The 17,078-nt window shown below is 40.6% G+C and overlaps 1 protein-coding gene across 1 annotated transcript in view; it reads right to left on the reverse strand.

Moving 5' to 3' along the window:
- The window catches only part of Sgcg (sarcoglycan gamma), a 63,259-nt gene extending 48,042 nt beyond the window's left edge, over positions 1-15,217 (reverse strand). The window contains exons 1-2 of the mRNA XM_004670540.2: positions 15,099-15,217; positions 306-500 (exon numbers count right to left, since the gene is read on the reverse strand). Of these exons, the coding sequence (XP_004670597.2) occupies positions 306-500 (195 nt within the window). The 5' untranslated portion in view covers positions 15,099-15,217. The remainder of the gene's footprint in view (positions 1-305; positions 501-15,098) is intronic.
- Between the last annotated feature and the right edge of the window lie 1,861 nt (positions 15,218-17,078).

Below are 17,078 nucleotides of genomic sequence, written 5' to 3' on the forward strand. Positions count from 1 at the left end.
GTGAATTATTGGCATTAGGAAAACAGATGATATAATTCTGTAAATTGCCGAATCAAATAACCATAAGGTGTCTTGACTTGATCAACCTCAAATCCACCTTACAGAGATAATACTTAACAAAAGATAACACAGTAGAGACAAACGAAATTAATGTACTATAGTTCACACGATAGGTATGTTAACTATACATCTTACTACCAAAACTCCTAAAGCAGATAGGAAGAAACACACGTGTATGGCATCAAAGGAAACTTCTCTCAGCATGCAGTGAACACAGCATGCTTGGGGGAGAAAAATCTACTTACTGGAGAAAACCACATCACTTTAAGAATCCAAATAGTGAGGGCCAAATTCACAACAAGGATGGCGAGCAAGAGAAGGACAAACAAGTAGAGGCAGCGCTTCCTCCAGCCATAGATGCCGATCTTGTAGACGTTCTGGCTCTCAGGCCTCTCCACGAGGGTGCCCTCCGTCACTGTGGTGTACTGTTCACGTACCATCTTCCACAGGCAGTGAGCAGGCAGAGAGAAGGGAGAGGTATTGTGAGTTTAGATTTTTGTTTTAATTTCAGCTATAAATTTCTAAAGGTAATGATTCAGGTTTGCTGGTACAGGTCCGTAACCCCAGCCCTGGAGGCAGTAGGATCAAGAGTTCAAGGTCATCCTTGGCTACATAGTGAATTTCCAGGCCAGCTCAGCTAGCCAGCTTGCCTCAGGGATTCCGTCTCTGCCTCCTACACACTGGCATTTATGTGGGCTCTGAGGGTCCTGGGATCCAAGGGTGTAGAGCAAACAATAAATGGACTGTATCATCTCCCCAACCCTGTCTCTTGTTCACAGGAATCTAGCCTGCTGTGCATACATTTGAAACTGGAATACTCTCTTGTATATATATATTCCTAACCCAGATTCACCTTGAATTCAAGACTCCAGTATCCATCTGGGAGAGGGGCCTTAGACATTGGAAACCTCTTCTTGTAACATTTTCCCATGTTGCTAATGTTTGCTTCATTCAAGCTGCTCAAGCTAAAAATTCTTGGAATCTGTCTTTCTTCCTTTCTTTGTCTACATTCTATCCATTAACAAGCCTTGTCAGGACTGCTTTCGGTGCAGAGTTGGACCGTGTCTACCACCATCCCTCACTGCTTATATTAACAGCCACCTACCTCACTGTTCTTAGCTTTTATCCCTAAATTGTCTACAATCTCCAATACGGAGACTGGCAATTGCCTATTACAACACAATCACAGATTGTGGGGATCAGGCCCTGGAGGATCCTCTTCCCTGCACCGTACGTGGGCACATACAACATGACCTTGGGATTGGGTCCAGTGTTCAAGTTCCAGCACTCAGAATGTCCTTAAGAATCTTCATACCCTCACCACATGGGCACATGTGATCAACATTGGGCCTGGGGCTTGTGCTGAGGTTCACAACCCAGGTTCCTTTTGGTAATCCTCCCACACACACCACAGGGGCTACCAGCGGTCTCTCATTTGGGTGGAGATTCAAGTGTGAGTTCAAGCATAACTACAATCAAATTGAGACTTCCTCACCTGCAACATGATCAGATCCCACATCTGCATACAACCTCCTACGGCTTCCAATCTCAAAGTAAACCCCGAGTCCCCATTGCCACTGACATAGCTTCTCCTGGCTTTGTCCCCTAGCACCTGTCCCTGACCCCTGTTGCTCCAGCTATATTGGTCTTAGCTTTGGATGGTAACTGCATGGTGCCTCTTTACCTCCCTTCAATCTCTCCTCCGAGGGCCCCCTCTGCTTATCCTGCAGCAATAACGCCTCCCAGAGCACCACTCAGAGCTCACAGTTTCTGTTTAATTTTTCCTCTATGTAGGTATGTCTATATATATGTCCTCTGCAGGACATACTGTGTATTTTATCTATTTATTTGTATTGTAAATGTTCCCCTCACTGCATATGTGCCTGGAAAAGTGGAGATTCCAGCTGTTTGGCTACTCTATTGTACCCCAGAAACTCAGCAATAATTGCCATGTTGAATGTACGTGCTCAATGCATGCACTAAATTGACTACGTTAAGTGGACAAACATCCAGTTAAGTTTATTTAAATACAAATTGGACAGAAAACTATAAAATAAGCGAAGGTTACACCTGAATGTTCTTGCTTTTATAATGAGTGAGTGGAAATGTACTGGCAGGGTGGGGTTCGTAGATGATGAGCAGGTGTGGAGAGAAGACTCAGCAGGTTCTGCTGCACACTCGTGCTCCTTCCAGAGGAGAGGGAGCTGGGCATGCACTATGCATGGCTTATGGTCCCCCCATCTGTGCACCTTTCTTGCTCACAGCCTGAGTGGGAGGCTGGGCCCCACTTCGTGGTTCTGATCCACAGACTGCATGCTGCCCTTCTCACTCTGTAACACAGGCAGGCGTCATCCTCTGGCCTCTGTCTCCAGAGTTCTTGCATTACTGGTGTGCGCCATCATACCCAGCTTTATTTCTTATTACCAACATGTTTTATGATCACCCCTTGTATGTTGTCGGTTAAGGTGTAACCTGCTAACTGTACAGCATTAAACCAACTGTACAGCATTAAAGAGGCCTTGCTGTGGAAAGCATGAGTTTAAATGTGTAGGTGGTATATTCAATTTAAATAGTTTCCCACAAAGCTGACTTTGTTCGCATTGCATACTAAATTGAATGCTTGTTGGAAAAGAACCTCTCAAATTCAGCTGTCTTTCCCCAAATATTCATATTCTAATTAGTACTGGACAGAACACCAGTAACCTAATACCTTCAGGTCATGCAAAAGCAAAATTCATGTTGGCAAGAGATGGAATCAACTTGAACAATCTGAAGCACTGTGTGATCTACTTATAACCCTGTTCAAATGAAGCAAATATTCCAGAACATGATACCTGTATTCTATAATATAAAAAGAACTCTGAATTTTAATATATATTGAATAAAATTCAATACTATAAACTCTACTTTAAAAAAATACTTTGTTAGCATTAAAAATTATACTTCTTCCCCTCTTAACCATCCTTCAAAGTATATTGATACTATGCTTATTATTGGTGTTAAATGCATCACTAAACTATAAATATCCACATATTAATAGCTAGTAATGGTATAATTCACAGCCTTTTTATTATTTAAACCAAAATGACCTTAGTGATAGGTATTCTGTCTTCTGAATTCTTTCATTCTTATGATGGCAAATAATTATGTGGATTGAGTCACTACATACATACTAGTAAGCATGTCCTGATGTGCCTACTGGGTATGAGCTGCTCTCAGGAATAGGACACACAAAGATGATTGACATTTGGGTCATGCTTGAAAGGATTTAGTCACAAGTAGCCTTGTTATAAATAACATGTGTGACATGGAGCCGGTGAATGTGTGAATGCTCTCTCTCTCTCTCTCTCTCTCTCTCACACACACACACACACAAACACACACACACATACCGAAAGGGCATAAATCCTTCTCTCTTCTTTATAGTACCATTGAATTTTGACTCTTTTTCTTTTTGAGGTAGGGTATCACTGTAGCCCAGGCTGACTAGCAATGCACTATGTAGTTCCAGGCTGGTCTCAAACACACAACAATTGTCCTACTTCTGCCTCCTGAGTGCTGGGATTAAAGACATGGCCACCATGCCCTGCTTGACTTTTAACATAAAGTGTAATTCTGGCATTTTAAAAAAGTTCCTGAGGAAATACCCCAAACCAATAGGACAATGCCCTTTAAACATCTAATAAAACTAAGTTCACTGAAATGAGAGAGTGACTAAAAGAAAAAAAAATGTGCAATCCCACTGTTCTACAAATTGTCAGCTTACAAAACTGGTTTTGTTCTGCCACTCCAGATGAAGGCTCATATTAACATGGTATAATATTTACAAAAGCAGGCACTCCACACATTCTGTCCTTTTCTCAGTGTTTCATCCTATCCTGCTTCTTATTAAGGATGTTTAAAAACCAGAGGCTTTTACAGCGTCATTATATGATACATGAGTAAGGGATTCTATCAGCACGGAGAGACTGAGCTGGTGGAAACCACATGGGAACAGCACTAGACAAGAGGTAGTCAGCTCAACACGTACATGTTACAGGCCACAATGAAGGCTTTAGCACATGACATCTTCCTCTCAACCAGATCCAGGTGTTACTTGGTACCACCTTTGTTCCAGTTCTTTGCATGGGCAGTACTGAACCTCAGTCTCTGATTTACGGCAAGTATGTCAAAAAAGAAAACTTAGTAGCTGGCTGCAGTGAATGCTGAGCCAATGGTGGCAGAGTGCTGTACTGAGCAATTGCTGGAAGCCCAGACGCAACACTGTCCACTCCTGAGTCAGGCGGTAGTTGGGGACCTACTGTTTCCTTCTGTCATAAGATAGTGGGAGCCTGTTATTTTCTTCTGTTTCAGATAATAATAGGTGTCTGCTGTTTTCTTGTGAGTCATTCATGGTGGGTGGTCATTTTTTTCTGAGTCATACACTAGTGGATACATATTGCTTCCTTCTGTTATTACAAGGAAGCTACTTTTCTGGTGAATAATATACAAAGATTATCTGAAAATGAGAATCTGAGCCTTATAGTTAAATGGCAGTCAAAGGCTTGACATTTCCAGTATTTTATATTTTAATGCAAGACAGATACTTACTGTCTTCTTTTGCAACACATCATAGTGGACACTTACTCTACTCCTCTGTAACATGTTGTGGTGGGTTCCTAATATTTTCATTTATATTATAGTATAGTGGGCCTACTCTGTCATTTTTCTGTATCATATTATAGTGAGTCTCCACTATTTCCTTCTATATATTATTACTGTCCATTTCTATCAGATTATAGCAGGAACCTCCTGCTTTCTTGTTTTTCCTTCCACCTCAAACCCAAGTGGCTGTGGTTTTGCTATCAGTAATGAAAGCCAGTATCACAGCTGTGTGAATGGTATAGGCTGATCACCACCATTACCCACCACTTGTAAAGAACATGCCAGAGAAGAAACAGAACTGAAGAAAGAGGAAGAGTGTGAAAGTAAAAGGGAAATGTTACCAACATCGCTTGATATCTTGAGATATCAAGTTTTGTCTTTGAGTGTCTTTGACTTGAATCTGTCATTTGCACCACAAACAATACTGAATGATACAGATATGAAGAGAGGTAAAAACTGCAAAGTATTCTATGCTCAATCATAGAGTGAAGAAAAACTTTGCTGACTTGATAAATAATGTCTTTGAACACTGCATTTTAAGGCTCAAGATCAAATAAGGTTCTAGTTTCACAAGATGAACAGGTTGGATCTGGGAGGAATATTAACATCTGAAAAGCAATGCTTCTGCCTTTTCTTTTCAACCCTACGGTCTTAGTCTTAGGCATTTCTCTTACAGAAAGCTGACTGAACTTTAAAGTCAAGCCTACGTAGCTCTGTGGTGAAAATCTCTAATGCCCAATTCTATCCACAGATCTATGCAAGTGGGAAACTAGGCTTCTCCTCACAGCTGCTGATTCCTACTGCCTACCCGTGAGATGTGTGCTGACATCAGGGAGAAGGTTCCTGCACCTGAGAGTTGTCTGTAGCCCTGTGTTTCTTCCTGGTACCTGGACACTGGACTCCTGGCTGCTTCTCTTCACCCTTTCCCACTGTTAGCTGATGTCCTGTTCTCAAACTCTATCCCAGTCTGAGGTCTTAATAGAGCACTGGGGAACATTGTAGAGATTTATTTGGGGACTCACCATCTCTTAACATTATAGCAGATTAAAGCCACAGTATGATCTGGCTTCGACTGGTCTCTTTGTCCTTAAGATATGCACTTCTTTAATATAAATGCCAAATCAAAGGCTATTTCATTTTTTTTTCGATGTAACAGGTAGCCTTTTGGAAATAGTATATGAAAATTTCCAGTTTTATTCATGGATATGTGTTTTAATAACCATACAGTGCTTGCACATAGCTCAGAAAATGCCTCTCAAGATGTGGAATATTCAATTAGATGTCATCTTCTGATAACTCTATCAACTGAATGATAATCCGATGCTTTCCACTTGTTCAGCTGCTCAGGAATTTTTTTGGTGGTTGTTGTTTGTTTTTAACACATGGGGGTTTCACCAGGTGGCTGGTCTCAGATTAAGAAGACATGGCTAGGACTGGTAAGTCACACTTGTGTATCTGTGAGCTGTTTCTAGAGAGGACTGACACGTTGGACAATGACTCGGGGGACGACCAGCTCTCAATGTGGGCAACACCTTTTACAGGTGGCTGGATGAAGGGAACTTGGACAAAGGCAGCCTGTGTGCCTTCTTCCCAGGTGAGTGTGCCTGTCACTGCTGAGCAGCACTCCACTGATACCTGACTCCAACTTCTTTGCCCTTTCAACATGCACTCAAGGCCAGTGACTCTCCAGGGAGCTTCCAGGCTTCTGTTCTGGGTTGGGACTGCTGATATATCCAGAAGCTACCTGGTTCTCTGTATCTCCAGCATGAAGACAGGACTGTTGGGCTACCAGTCCTTTACTAAGCAAGCCAACCTAATAAATCCCTTTTTATAGCATGTATATATGTTCTGTTGGGTCTGTTTTTCCAAAGCACCTACCTAACACAATTCGTGTAATGGCTCCTGATATCCTGAGGGATATGATTATTTTCTCTTAAGCCTTTTAATTGTATAACAGAAGCTTAAAGTAGGATTCCCAGGCCTCTTAAGTTCCACCTTCCTATATCTGCTAGCTACCTTTCTTGAAAAAAGATGAATTATAAAACTGTCTGCTCAACATTTAACATCATAACAACTACATCTTTCTTAAAGGTATCATACCTTGACCTGTAATTCTTTTCAAACCCATTTTATCTTCACTGGACACATAACAGTAGAAACCAATTTAGTTTAACCTTATAATTCCTGCACACTTGTGTATCCTACATGTGTGCAGACCTGTATGTCCTTTAAATTTGTCACCACAGTCTCACACAGGAACACAATGTTCCTAGAATAATACTTAGCACAGAGAAGGCATTATACTTGCTATTACCTAGCCTGAAACTCTTGGTCATTGAATCTATATCCTCATAATGTTTCAAAGATTATATATTTACAGAATATGATTACACTATTCCTTGACAAAGTTCTGGAAATTATTACTTCAGATATTCCATCCCATGAAAAACAACTATGTAATGTCATGAATATAATTAGCCAAGGATATATGGGCAGAAATCTCTTGGATAAGACTCCCAAAGCCTAGACAACAGTCATAAGTAGATAAATTGGACTACATCAAGTTAAAGAGCTTATGAACAGTAAAAGAAACAGTTAACAGAATGAAGACACTGTCTATAAACTTGAAAAATATTGGCAAACTATTTATGTGAAGGAGATAATAATCACAATATATAGGTGACTAAACAACCCAATAGCAAGAAAGCAAATCAATAAATAATCTGACTTAAAAATTGGTACAAGACCTAAATGGGCACCTTTCAAAATAAGACATAGAAATGGGGCTGGAGAGATTGCTTAGTGGTTAAGGTGCATGCCTGCAAAGCCTAAGGACCCTGGTTCAATTCTCCAGGTCCCACGTTAGCCAGATGCACAAGGGGGTGCCTGCATCTAGAGCTCATTTGCAGTGGCTGGAGGCCCTGGCATGCCCATTCTCCCTCGCTAACTTTCTCTCTCTCTTTCTGTCCCTCCCTCTCTCTGTCTAAAATAAATAAAAATTTTATAAAGACATAGAAATGGTCATCAAGTGTGTAAAAATCTCAGCATAACTTATTACCACAAAAATGCAAATCAGGTGCTGGAGGGGTGGCTTACTGGTTAAGGAGTTTGCCTGCAAAGCCAAAGGACTGAAGTTCAATTCCCCAGGACCCATGTAAGCCAGATGCACAAGGTGCCACATGTGTCTGAAGTTCATTTACAGTGGCTGGAGGCCCTGGTATGCCCATTCTCTCTCTCTCTGACTCTCTCAAAACAATACAAAATACTTTAAAAGTTAAAAAAAATTCAAATCAGAGCTATGATGAGGCACCTCATATCTACTAGAATGGCCATTATTAAAAGACAAAAAGATCAAAATGTTATTGAAAGTATAGAATGATTGGAGTTCTGACATTCTATTGATGGGAATGTAAATTAGTACAAACACCAAGGAAAAAGTATAGGGTTTGTTCAAAAAATTAGAAGTAGAACTTTCATGTGATCCAGTAATGACCATATGGGGTACATATCCAAAGGAATTGATAACCTGTATGCTGAAGAGAGGAGAGAGTAAGGAAGGAGAGGCTGTGTCATTCACAATAGTAAGAAACAGATCCACAGGAGATGTGTACTTACCAATGAATGGATAAAGAAAATGCACTGTGCACACACACAATGGAATGCTTTTTTAGCCATAAAAGGACTGAATCCTACCATAGAATTTGAGATGGTTATATTAAGTAAGAGAAGCCAGGCACAGAAAGACAAGTGTTGAATGATTTTACTCATAAGTGGCACGTAAAAACATAGGTTTCACAAGAGCTCATAGTGGAAAAGTTGTTGCCAGAGGCTGGGGAGAGTCAAGGGTGGGGAGGGCTATGGAGAAGTTGGTCAACGGATGTGCATACACAACTACAGTTAAGACAGGAGAAACTGGATTTGTGCTCTATTTCATGGTAGGCTAAATACAATACCACAGCTCATTGTCTACTTGAAGACAGGAGAAATAAGGTCTAATTGTCTATCTCATAGTAGGGTAAATACAATGTGACAGTTCATTGTTCCCTTAACTAGATCTGCATCCACCAAGGGAGACACACCTTTGGATGTGACTTACAGTGCATTTGCAGGGACATTCAACTGAAGAGCAATATACAGTCTGAAGTTAGGTGACATTACCCCATGGACCATGCTTCAAAACCACATACAAATGGGAAAAAAGGAGGAAGCTAGATAAGCACTAGCATATCCCCCTTTCATCCTCTCTCTCTCTCTCTCTCTCTCTCTCTCTCTCTCTCTCTCTCTCTCTCTCTCCCCTCACCTCTCTCTTTCTTTTTACTGCCTGAATGCTGGTGCAGCTGCCTCTTCTCCTGTACCTTGCCTTATCTGCCATGATGGATTCTGTCCCCTCAAACCATGAGCCATGACAAAGCCTTCCTTTCAAAAGTCAGATGTTTGTCACAGCAAGCAGAAGAGTATTGTATAGAGTTAACAAAAATGCACTGCATACTTCAAAATAGCTATAAGCAAGTGTTATTACCACAAAGAAATAATAAATATTTAAATTGATAGTAGGTTGATTTCCTTGATTTGATACAGACACACATTCAAGCATTACACTGTAGCTTGTAACTACAATATTCATTTTTGTTAATCAAAATAAGACTTGCAAATATCTATGTGCTAGCTATTAAATAGATGGTTTACCAATTTTTGTATTTTAATTGTATACTCCTACTACAATATTCCAAACAGAGGGTTAAACTAAAATTAGTCTCACCATCAATCTCTCCTATTAAAACTTACTCTCAAAATAGTCATTAGCAGAGTAGGATTTAACCAAATTAGCCATCAAAGTAATGGTCTTCAGTTTGTCAGATAATCACCAAAATAAGAAGTTCAGTGTAAAGAAAAATTAGCTATCCAGTGACATATTCCTTTGCATATAGCCATTACACAGGTGGAGGTGGTGTTGGTGCAGGGCAGGGCTGTGGGGCAGGAGTAGGGGACCTCAGTTCCTCTGATAGTTCTAACATTCCTCCTTCCTTCTGAGGCTAGACAAACTACTCTTAGGAAAGTTTTCTTCTCTTTCCTGGTCCCAATCTTAAGCAACACCCCCTCCCAATTTTCATCTCTGTTTCCTTATTATTACCCACATCTTTGAGATCAAGATATTTCCCTACTCTGTTCAACCCCAGTATGAAGAAAGAAAAATGATTTTTTAAAAAGTTTGTATTTATTTGCAAGCAGAGAGAGATAGGGAGGAGAGAGAGAGAATAGGTGCATGAAGGCCTCTGCAAACAAACTCTAGATGCATGCACCACCTTGTGCATCTGGATTTACATGGGCTCTGGAGAACCAAACTCAGGTCGTTAAGCTTTGCAGGCAAGCACCTTAGTCGCTAAACCATCTCTCCAGCTCAGAAAAAAAAAAAAAAAAAAGATTTTGTAAACAATTCAGAACAACTAAAGTCACAAAACCATTAATGATTATTATGGTCCACAATATGTGCCATTCTTCCCTCCTTGCTGCATCTTCCCTGTGATCGCCAGTTGAGCACAGCTGCATAGCCACTACGATTGTTTTCTTACTGCCCCCAGGATCCACTGGAACTCTAAGGAGAACTTTGCTTGGCTGTGAATATGCCTGGCTTTCTCATGATGGGCTTCCTTGGTGGCCAGTGACACTGAATACAAGAAGTGGCCCATACCTTAATGCAGGATGTCTCTGAAGGGTCAAACTGGCTCCAGAGAGCACCAGCAGCCAGGCTTGTGGTGTCATCTGGGCCTTCTGTGACACTGTGTCACAGTTCAACTTCTTTATCTGTTCACCTGGCCTCCCACTCTCTCATAGTTCCCCTTTCTAGGAACATTCAGTGAACTTCCCTTGCAAGGCCCAGTTCCTCTTGTATCTTGGAGAAGTGGGTCTGAGGTAGTAGGCTGGTGGCCAGAACTAGTCATGAATCTTCAGTAGTGTCTTGGCATTGGCTCACCTGTCAGTGACTGGCAATGAGTACTGCATTTCTGGCCATCAGTGGACACAATTAAGCGATGGGAGGAGACCTGTGGAAGGAAGTTACAACTAGTGGTGCAATGTAGAAGGTATTTGTGGTTCTTGAGGGAGCAGCATACGTGAGCATAATGGACTCATAGCCTCTGCTGAACTCCATTCAGAACTAGAGAACAATGATGGGAAAATGAGGTGGTTCAAGGTGAAGTGTGAAGTTTCAAGGCCTCTGCCAGCATATGAAGAGACAGATTGTCAACTCCTGCAACTAAGGGCAGAACAAGTTGGGTATGTGTCCTTGTTTTTCCTGAGATTGAAGAATTGACAAACAGATGAATTTTAAGTTCAGGCCAGTCTTCCTGTCAAGGTCAAGGCCCCTACAAGGCAGATGTGGAGCCCTGAGAGTAGAATAAACTATCTGGGACAAAGCACTTGAAAAGCCACACACTCCTGATTTTCTGAAGCACATGTGAGTCTGGCAACCTTTTTGTTCCCCACCACTGTGAATGTGACAACATGCCCACACTGACCTTCCAGACCATCCAGCCAGGAACTAATATAAAGTCACAGCATGGCTAAATAAGCAAGTTCTGGGCCAGATAAGAATCAAAAGGACCACTTTAAAAGGATGAGGATAACCTGACATTGTGTGTTAATAGTGCTGGCAGGGGCTGGACTTACTTGGGTGTGATGGGGGCTGGACAAAGAAAGCCAAATGCAAAGTTGACACAAGAACATTGTCTGATGACAGAGAATTTCACAGCACAGCAGAGATAGGAAAAGCTGGCATGGCCATGTCATGTGGCGAAGGCAACAGGCTGACTGCCCCACCATTCTTACCATCCACTGAACGTCCCTAGAAGTTGCTGGTCTGATTGACACAGGGCATTTAAAGTTGCTGTTCAGATCCCCACCTTCAGATTGCTGGGAGGAGGTGAGGGTGCTTGCACAGGTGACCTATGAAGGAATATTCTTGAAAGGAATGTGTTCCAGGGATGGAAGCAGGCTAGGGCAGGAGAGGGAGCAATGCAAAGACATGGTCTGAGGCCAAGGACGAATCTCGAGAGAAATGTGGAAACACATTAATGTACCGACCCCAAGAAGGGGGCCAGAGTGTACTGAAGGACCACCTATCCTCTACAGACAAATGGTACTTAAGTTTGATAGTATTTACAAAACATTGTTTGAAATAGCATGGAAATTACACATGAAAGCTGAATAAAAGGGAAGAAAACAGCTCGTCTCTATTTTTATCAAGTCTTTTGATTTTCATACTGAAGCTGAAATTATCAGCCAAGCAAACTGTTTGTTCTTCAGACACAAACATCCCCTCCAACCAAACCAAGCCGTTACCACCAACAACCAAAGACTCATTCTCAATATCCCTCATCCCTAAAAATAGCATGTAAATAAATCCTAACTCTGAACACAACCACACTAAAATTAAGAGCACATTTCAAGAAAAGAAAGTTACTTGTATCCATCAACCAGGTTGAGCTCCTCTTTAGTTGTACCATTTTGTGTGAAAGATTTAAGCAAAAAGGAATTCATAACCATAATTAAGGTTCTTATCAAATGTGTATAGGCAATTTTCTGATTTCCTTAATAGTCTACTAAGAAAGTTTCCAGCTTGATATGGTGGTTCATACCTATAATCCCAGCACTGGGGTGGTTGAGTCAGGAGGATTGCTATGAGTTCAAGGATAGCCTGGACTTCATAGTGAGTCCTAGGCTATCTCAGATGACAGTGTTTGACCATGTTACAAATTTAAAACATAATATGTTTGGAAGGTGGATTAGTCTAAAGAATTTATTGTGAAAGCATGAGGACCTGAGTTCAGATCCCAGCACCCACATGAATACTAGGGGTTGAGGGACATGCCTTTAATCCCAGGGCTGGGTTTGCTGGCTAGCTAGACTACCTGACTAGGTGAGCTCTGGGTTCAGTAAGAGACACTGACTCAAAAATAAGATTGAGTGTGATTGAGGAAGACACTCAAAATCAACCTCTGGTGTCCATACAAACAAATGCACACACACATGTACCCACATGTACATGAACATGCATATGTACAAACACAGGCCACACATGCACTCATACATGCATCTGAACATGAATATATATAAGCGTACACCACACACATGTAAAAAAAATCCCGAGGATTCTCCTTAATGAAAGGGCAGTTTTCACGGGAAATCTGAACAGTCATTGGATTTCCTTTTCTTCCACTATCCCCTTATAAGGACCACAGGCTGTGCAAGACGGACGGGAGGTCTTCTGTCATATCCTGGAATGCAGAGGCCTCAGCATGGGGAAAACAGCCTCTACTGGAGCAGAAATGGCTCCTGCCTGTAATCTGCCATGTGGGGCTTATTCACAGTGTTGTGTAGAGGTTAGGACCAGCAGGCTGGAGACAGCCACTGATGTAGGGCAGGTAGCCTGCCCTTCCCTGCAGTGGGACATGGTGACAGGTAATGGTTCTGCTTGTTACTGAAGGTGAGGACAGAAGTTACTGTTCACTAAAGGTCAGACAGTCTCAGAGTGCCTCCAAAGATTTCATGCTCTCCCCTTTGCAAACAGAAAGGCTGCGGTGTATAGAAATGAAATAGTCCACAGGAGGTCATGGGACCTATGAGCTTGGCACATCCTCAACTTTGTATCACTCCCACTGCGCCATAGCATACTATTCCAACAAGGAAATCTGGGAATCTAAAGAATAGAGCTAATATAAGGGTGAAGCTGGCTGTAAGGTGCCCATTACTTCTTCCTCTACTGTCCGTAATCCAGTCTCCATGGCAACAAGGTGCTCCTATAGAAGATGAATGGACCCATGGGTCTCTCATGTTGCACAAAGCCTTTGGACACCAGCCAGCCCTCAACTCCCTAGCCTCCTGTTTCCTACTGAAGGCATACCGAACATCTTGAAGTGCTGATGTTTTAAGGGATTTTAAGAGAAGTTGGGTGATCTTTTGAAAGTCACAAATTGCCAAATACTCTGTACCAGTTTCTGCATAAAATTATCTACAGTATAGCACATTAAGTGAAAATGAGTCTGTATGGGCAGGGAGGTGAAGCCTCCAGTTCTCATGGGAAGAGTCTGTGATAGGTTCAGAGAAGGATATATCGTCAGAGGGGAGAAGAGGAGCGAAGGAAAGAAAGAAGGCAGGTTCTAAAGGAATAGTACAATTGGTATTTAATTTCCATGTCTCATTTAAAAACATTTAGCTTAGTGACCAGAACATATCCATCTAGTAAGTAAGTGAGTATGTATGTATTCATCTATCTCTATCTATCCATTTTTATTTTTTGTGGTCTTGGGAATTGAATTTAGGGTTACATATATGCTAGGCAAGTGTTATTCCATATATTACATCCCCAGTCCCAGAAAGTCCATTTTTACAGGACAAATGAAAAGTGTTATTTTCAATACGTTAAGTGCAATCTTAGTCCAGATCATTTGGACTTGTCAGTTACAGATCTAACTATACTGAGAGACTACTTTCACTTTGAAGGAAAATCTCTAGTAATTCTAAACCTTGCAAAGTTAGCCCCACTTGAACCATGAGTTCTGAAATTCCTGGTGTGCTTCCTTATGCCCATCTGTAAAATGTTTCAAGACAAGAAGCCAAGAGTAAGCCCAGTCCATTTTGTGACTCATTTTGCCCTAGTGAGTTCCTCCATCCTGTTGTGAATCTTCAGCCAGTCACGTTGTAGCTTCCTGGTCTTTACTTATTCCTTAAACAAAAAACAGCAGTTCCACTTGCCACATAGGAACTTAGAAACAAACACAAGGACCCTCCAGCCTGAGCTAGCAAAAAAAGCTAGCTTTTTGCTCTACCCAGTGTGCTTACTTTTTCATGTGTGTTTTGAGTACCATGCTATTTTCCCCAGACTTTGAGAGCAAAACATTGTTCCGTAAGAATAGTTAGGAAACCAGGTTGACATATGCTCTCATGATGTGTATTTTTAAATTATTTGACCTTTGTTCACTTTAATTTTAGTCTATATCTTAGTGTCTTTAACAAAACTGTAAAATCTACAGCAAATACAATTCTTACAGAAAAGTTTAAGAGCAGAATTAGAATAAGGAGATCTTAAAGACTATACTTTGCTTACTTTAACCTCAGCATATGATTTTATGCCCCCCAAATATAGTTACACTGCCTTAATGCCTTGATGGTGAACCAACTGAAATATGATTATGCTAAACAGACATGGGATATTGAATAGTCATAATAACTGAACTCATTTTAATAATTAAAATAAGAATAAGATAATCAATTTGATAAACATTGTTTTATGCTTATTAACTATTGTGCTATCTATGAAGAAAAAAATCAAGAGACTGTTTTGGTTTTTATGTTATACATTCATTATACAAAAATCCAAGTGAAAATAGATTACTTACCTTAGAAATTTGCAAACCACACTGGTGAATTACCTATAACTGGGCTGAGCTCTGGCGAAGGTAGACTATTTCAAACTTTCCCATTAGTTCTAGGATGAGAAGGAGCCTCAGACTTGTCAGCTGTGTCCCGAAGAAAAGGCCCTCAGTCACGTGCTTGGCCTTGTCTCAGGTTTCACCCCTCCTATTAACAGCAGGCATGTCTAATTTTACTCCGTGACATAAACAGCTCAGACCACACTTAAAATTGTTTGAGAGCCAATTCCAGCCTACATTCTTGGTGTGTGCCAACACAGAGTGAAGGAAAACAGAATCCCAAATCATCCTTACAAAGCCAACATTCCAACATAAAACCTTAAGTCATGATTGTTTTAAGAAATTGTAACTTTCTAAAATCAATTTTACCTTGAATGAGGAATAGGAAACTTTTGACACTAGTTTCTGATAGCATGTGATGTTGATAAAACCTCTTGGTGAGTCACTTGCAAGTAGCATGCAATAGTTAGACTTGTGTTGCCCCTATACTATTCTACCCAAAGAAATTGCAAATTATCAAAAATGTTAAGATTATGACAGACTTCTTTTCTATTAAGATAATATGTATGTTTAATGAATTAAGTGAATATAACCACATAATTTTAACTGTCTTTCTTTAAAAGTTGTCATTCAATTTTATAACATATAAAGAAAATATGTCAAACTTCTGAATAATCTTAATCTTTTATTTTACATTATTTTTATGTTGGATCATTGGCAGCATTTATTGAAACTGATTAATTAAATATTTTGAAATTCATGATTTAGCATTAAATCTTGAATATAAAGAGAAATACGACAATAATGAACATGCTTAATTTTTATTTCATTTTCTTCTCAAGAGATTGTTCTCTCTTCTATCTTTTAATACTGTAACTTCTTTTGAAATGTGATGCTTCTATCACATCAACAGCTGTAGGCCTTAAGTTAAAGACAGACACAATTGCAACAACATAGTTTTGTGCATTTATGAGACATTTAAAACTCTCTCATGAACTCTGCACAGTATTGCATTTTCCATGACAATTCAGTTAGACTTAAAATCACAGCAATTATGGCAATCAATTCTTCTGTTTTAAATAACAAATCACATGTCCCAGGCTCCATGGCTAAGACATCTATAGAAAAGACCAGAAGGTCTCTTGGCTTTCCATAGCCATTCTGTACTTGGGTGCTCTACTCTCAGGGCCTCTACATGTGTCTTCCATACTCTGGGAGGCTCCAGTCCAGAGCTCACCCTCACATGACCTCCATGCTCTGGGAGGCTCCAGTCCAGAGTTCATCCTCACTCTGTCTTGCCCTAGTTTTGTTCTGTGCTGAAGCCTCTCCTGATCCCTGTCCTTCAAGTCACTATAGATAACCCTGTTGGTGGCTTCATAGTGTGAGGTTGGAATAGAAAGATCCCTTTCAGAACTAGTGAAAATAGAGAATTTCTGGCAGTGTGTTACATGGGGCATGTAGGTTCTTAAACTCATCACATCTTTAAAAGAAATTTGGAAATAAATTGATAAAGGAAGGTGGATTTATTTACAGTTTGACCAAACTGCAGGAGCTGGGAGTGGGAATGGGGGAGAGATCTCATGTCCTTTTCACAGTGCTGGCGGTGTTCCTACAGTGAATACACAGCCATGAGACAAAGGTTTGAATATATGTCATTTTAGCTGTAAGATAGGCTAATTGGTTTCTTTCTGGGGGGAAAGTGACCAGGCTGTTTCTGGGGCAGTTTTTTTTTTTTGTTTGTTTGTTTAAATTTAATCTAGGCAGAAGAGAATGGGATTTGAATGGCCCTCCATTATTAAAGATAAAATAATTGGGTTTCTGAGATACAGGATTCCCACTCATTTGGGGCCTATGAGAATTCTCTATAACTCTATTCCTACGACAAGTAGATATTTTGCTTCTTCTCTTTGGGAGTTGGATAGTTTCTAGATGAAGACTTCCATATGC

The sequence above is a fragment of the Jaculus jaculus genome, chromosome 7, assembly GCF_020740685.1.
Source record: "Jaculus jaculus isolate mJacJac1 chromosome 7, mJacJac1.mat.Y.cur, whole genome shotgun sequence".
Classification (NCBI taxonomy): Eukaryota; Metazoa; Chordata; class Mammalia; order Rodentia; family Dipodidae; genus Jaculus; species Jaculus jaculus.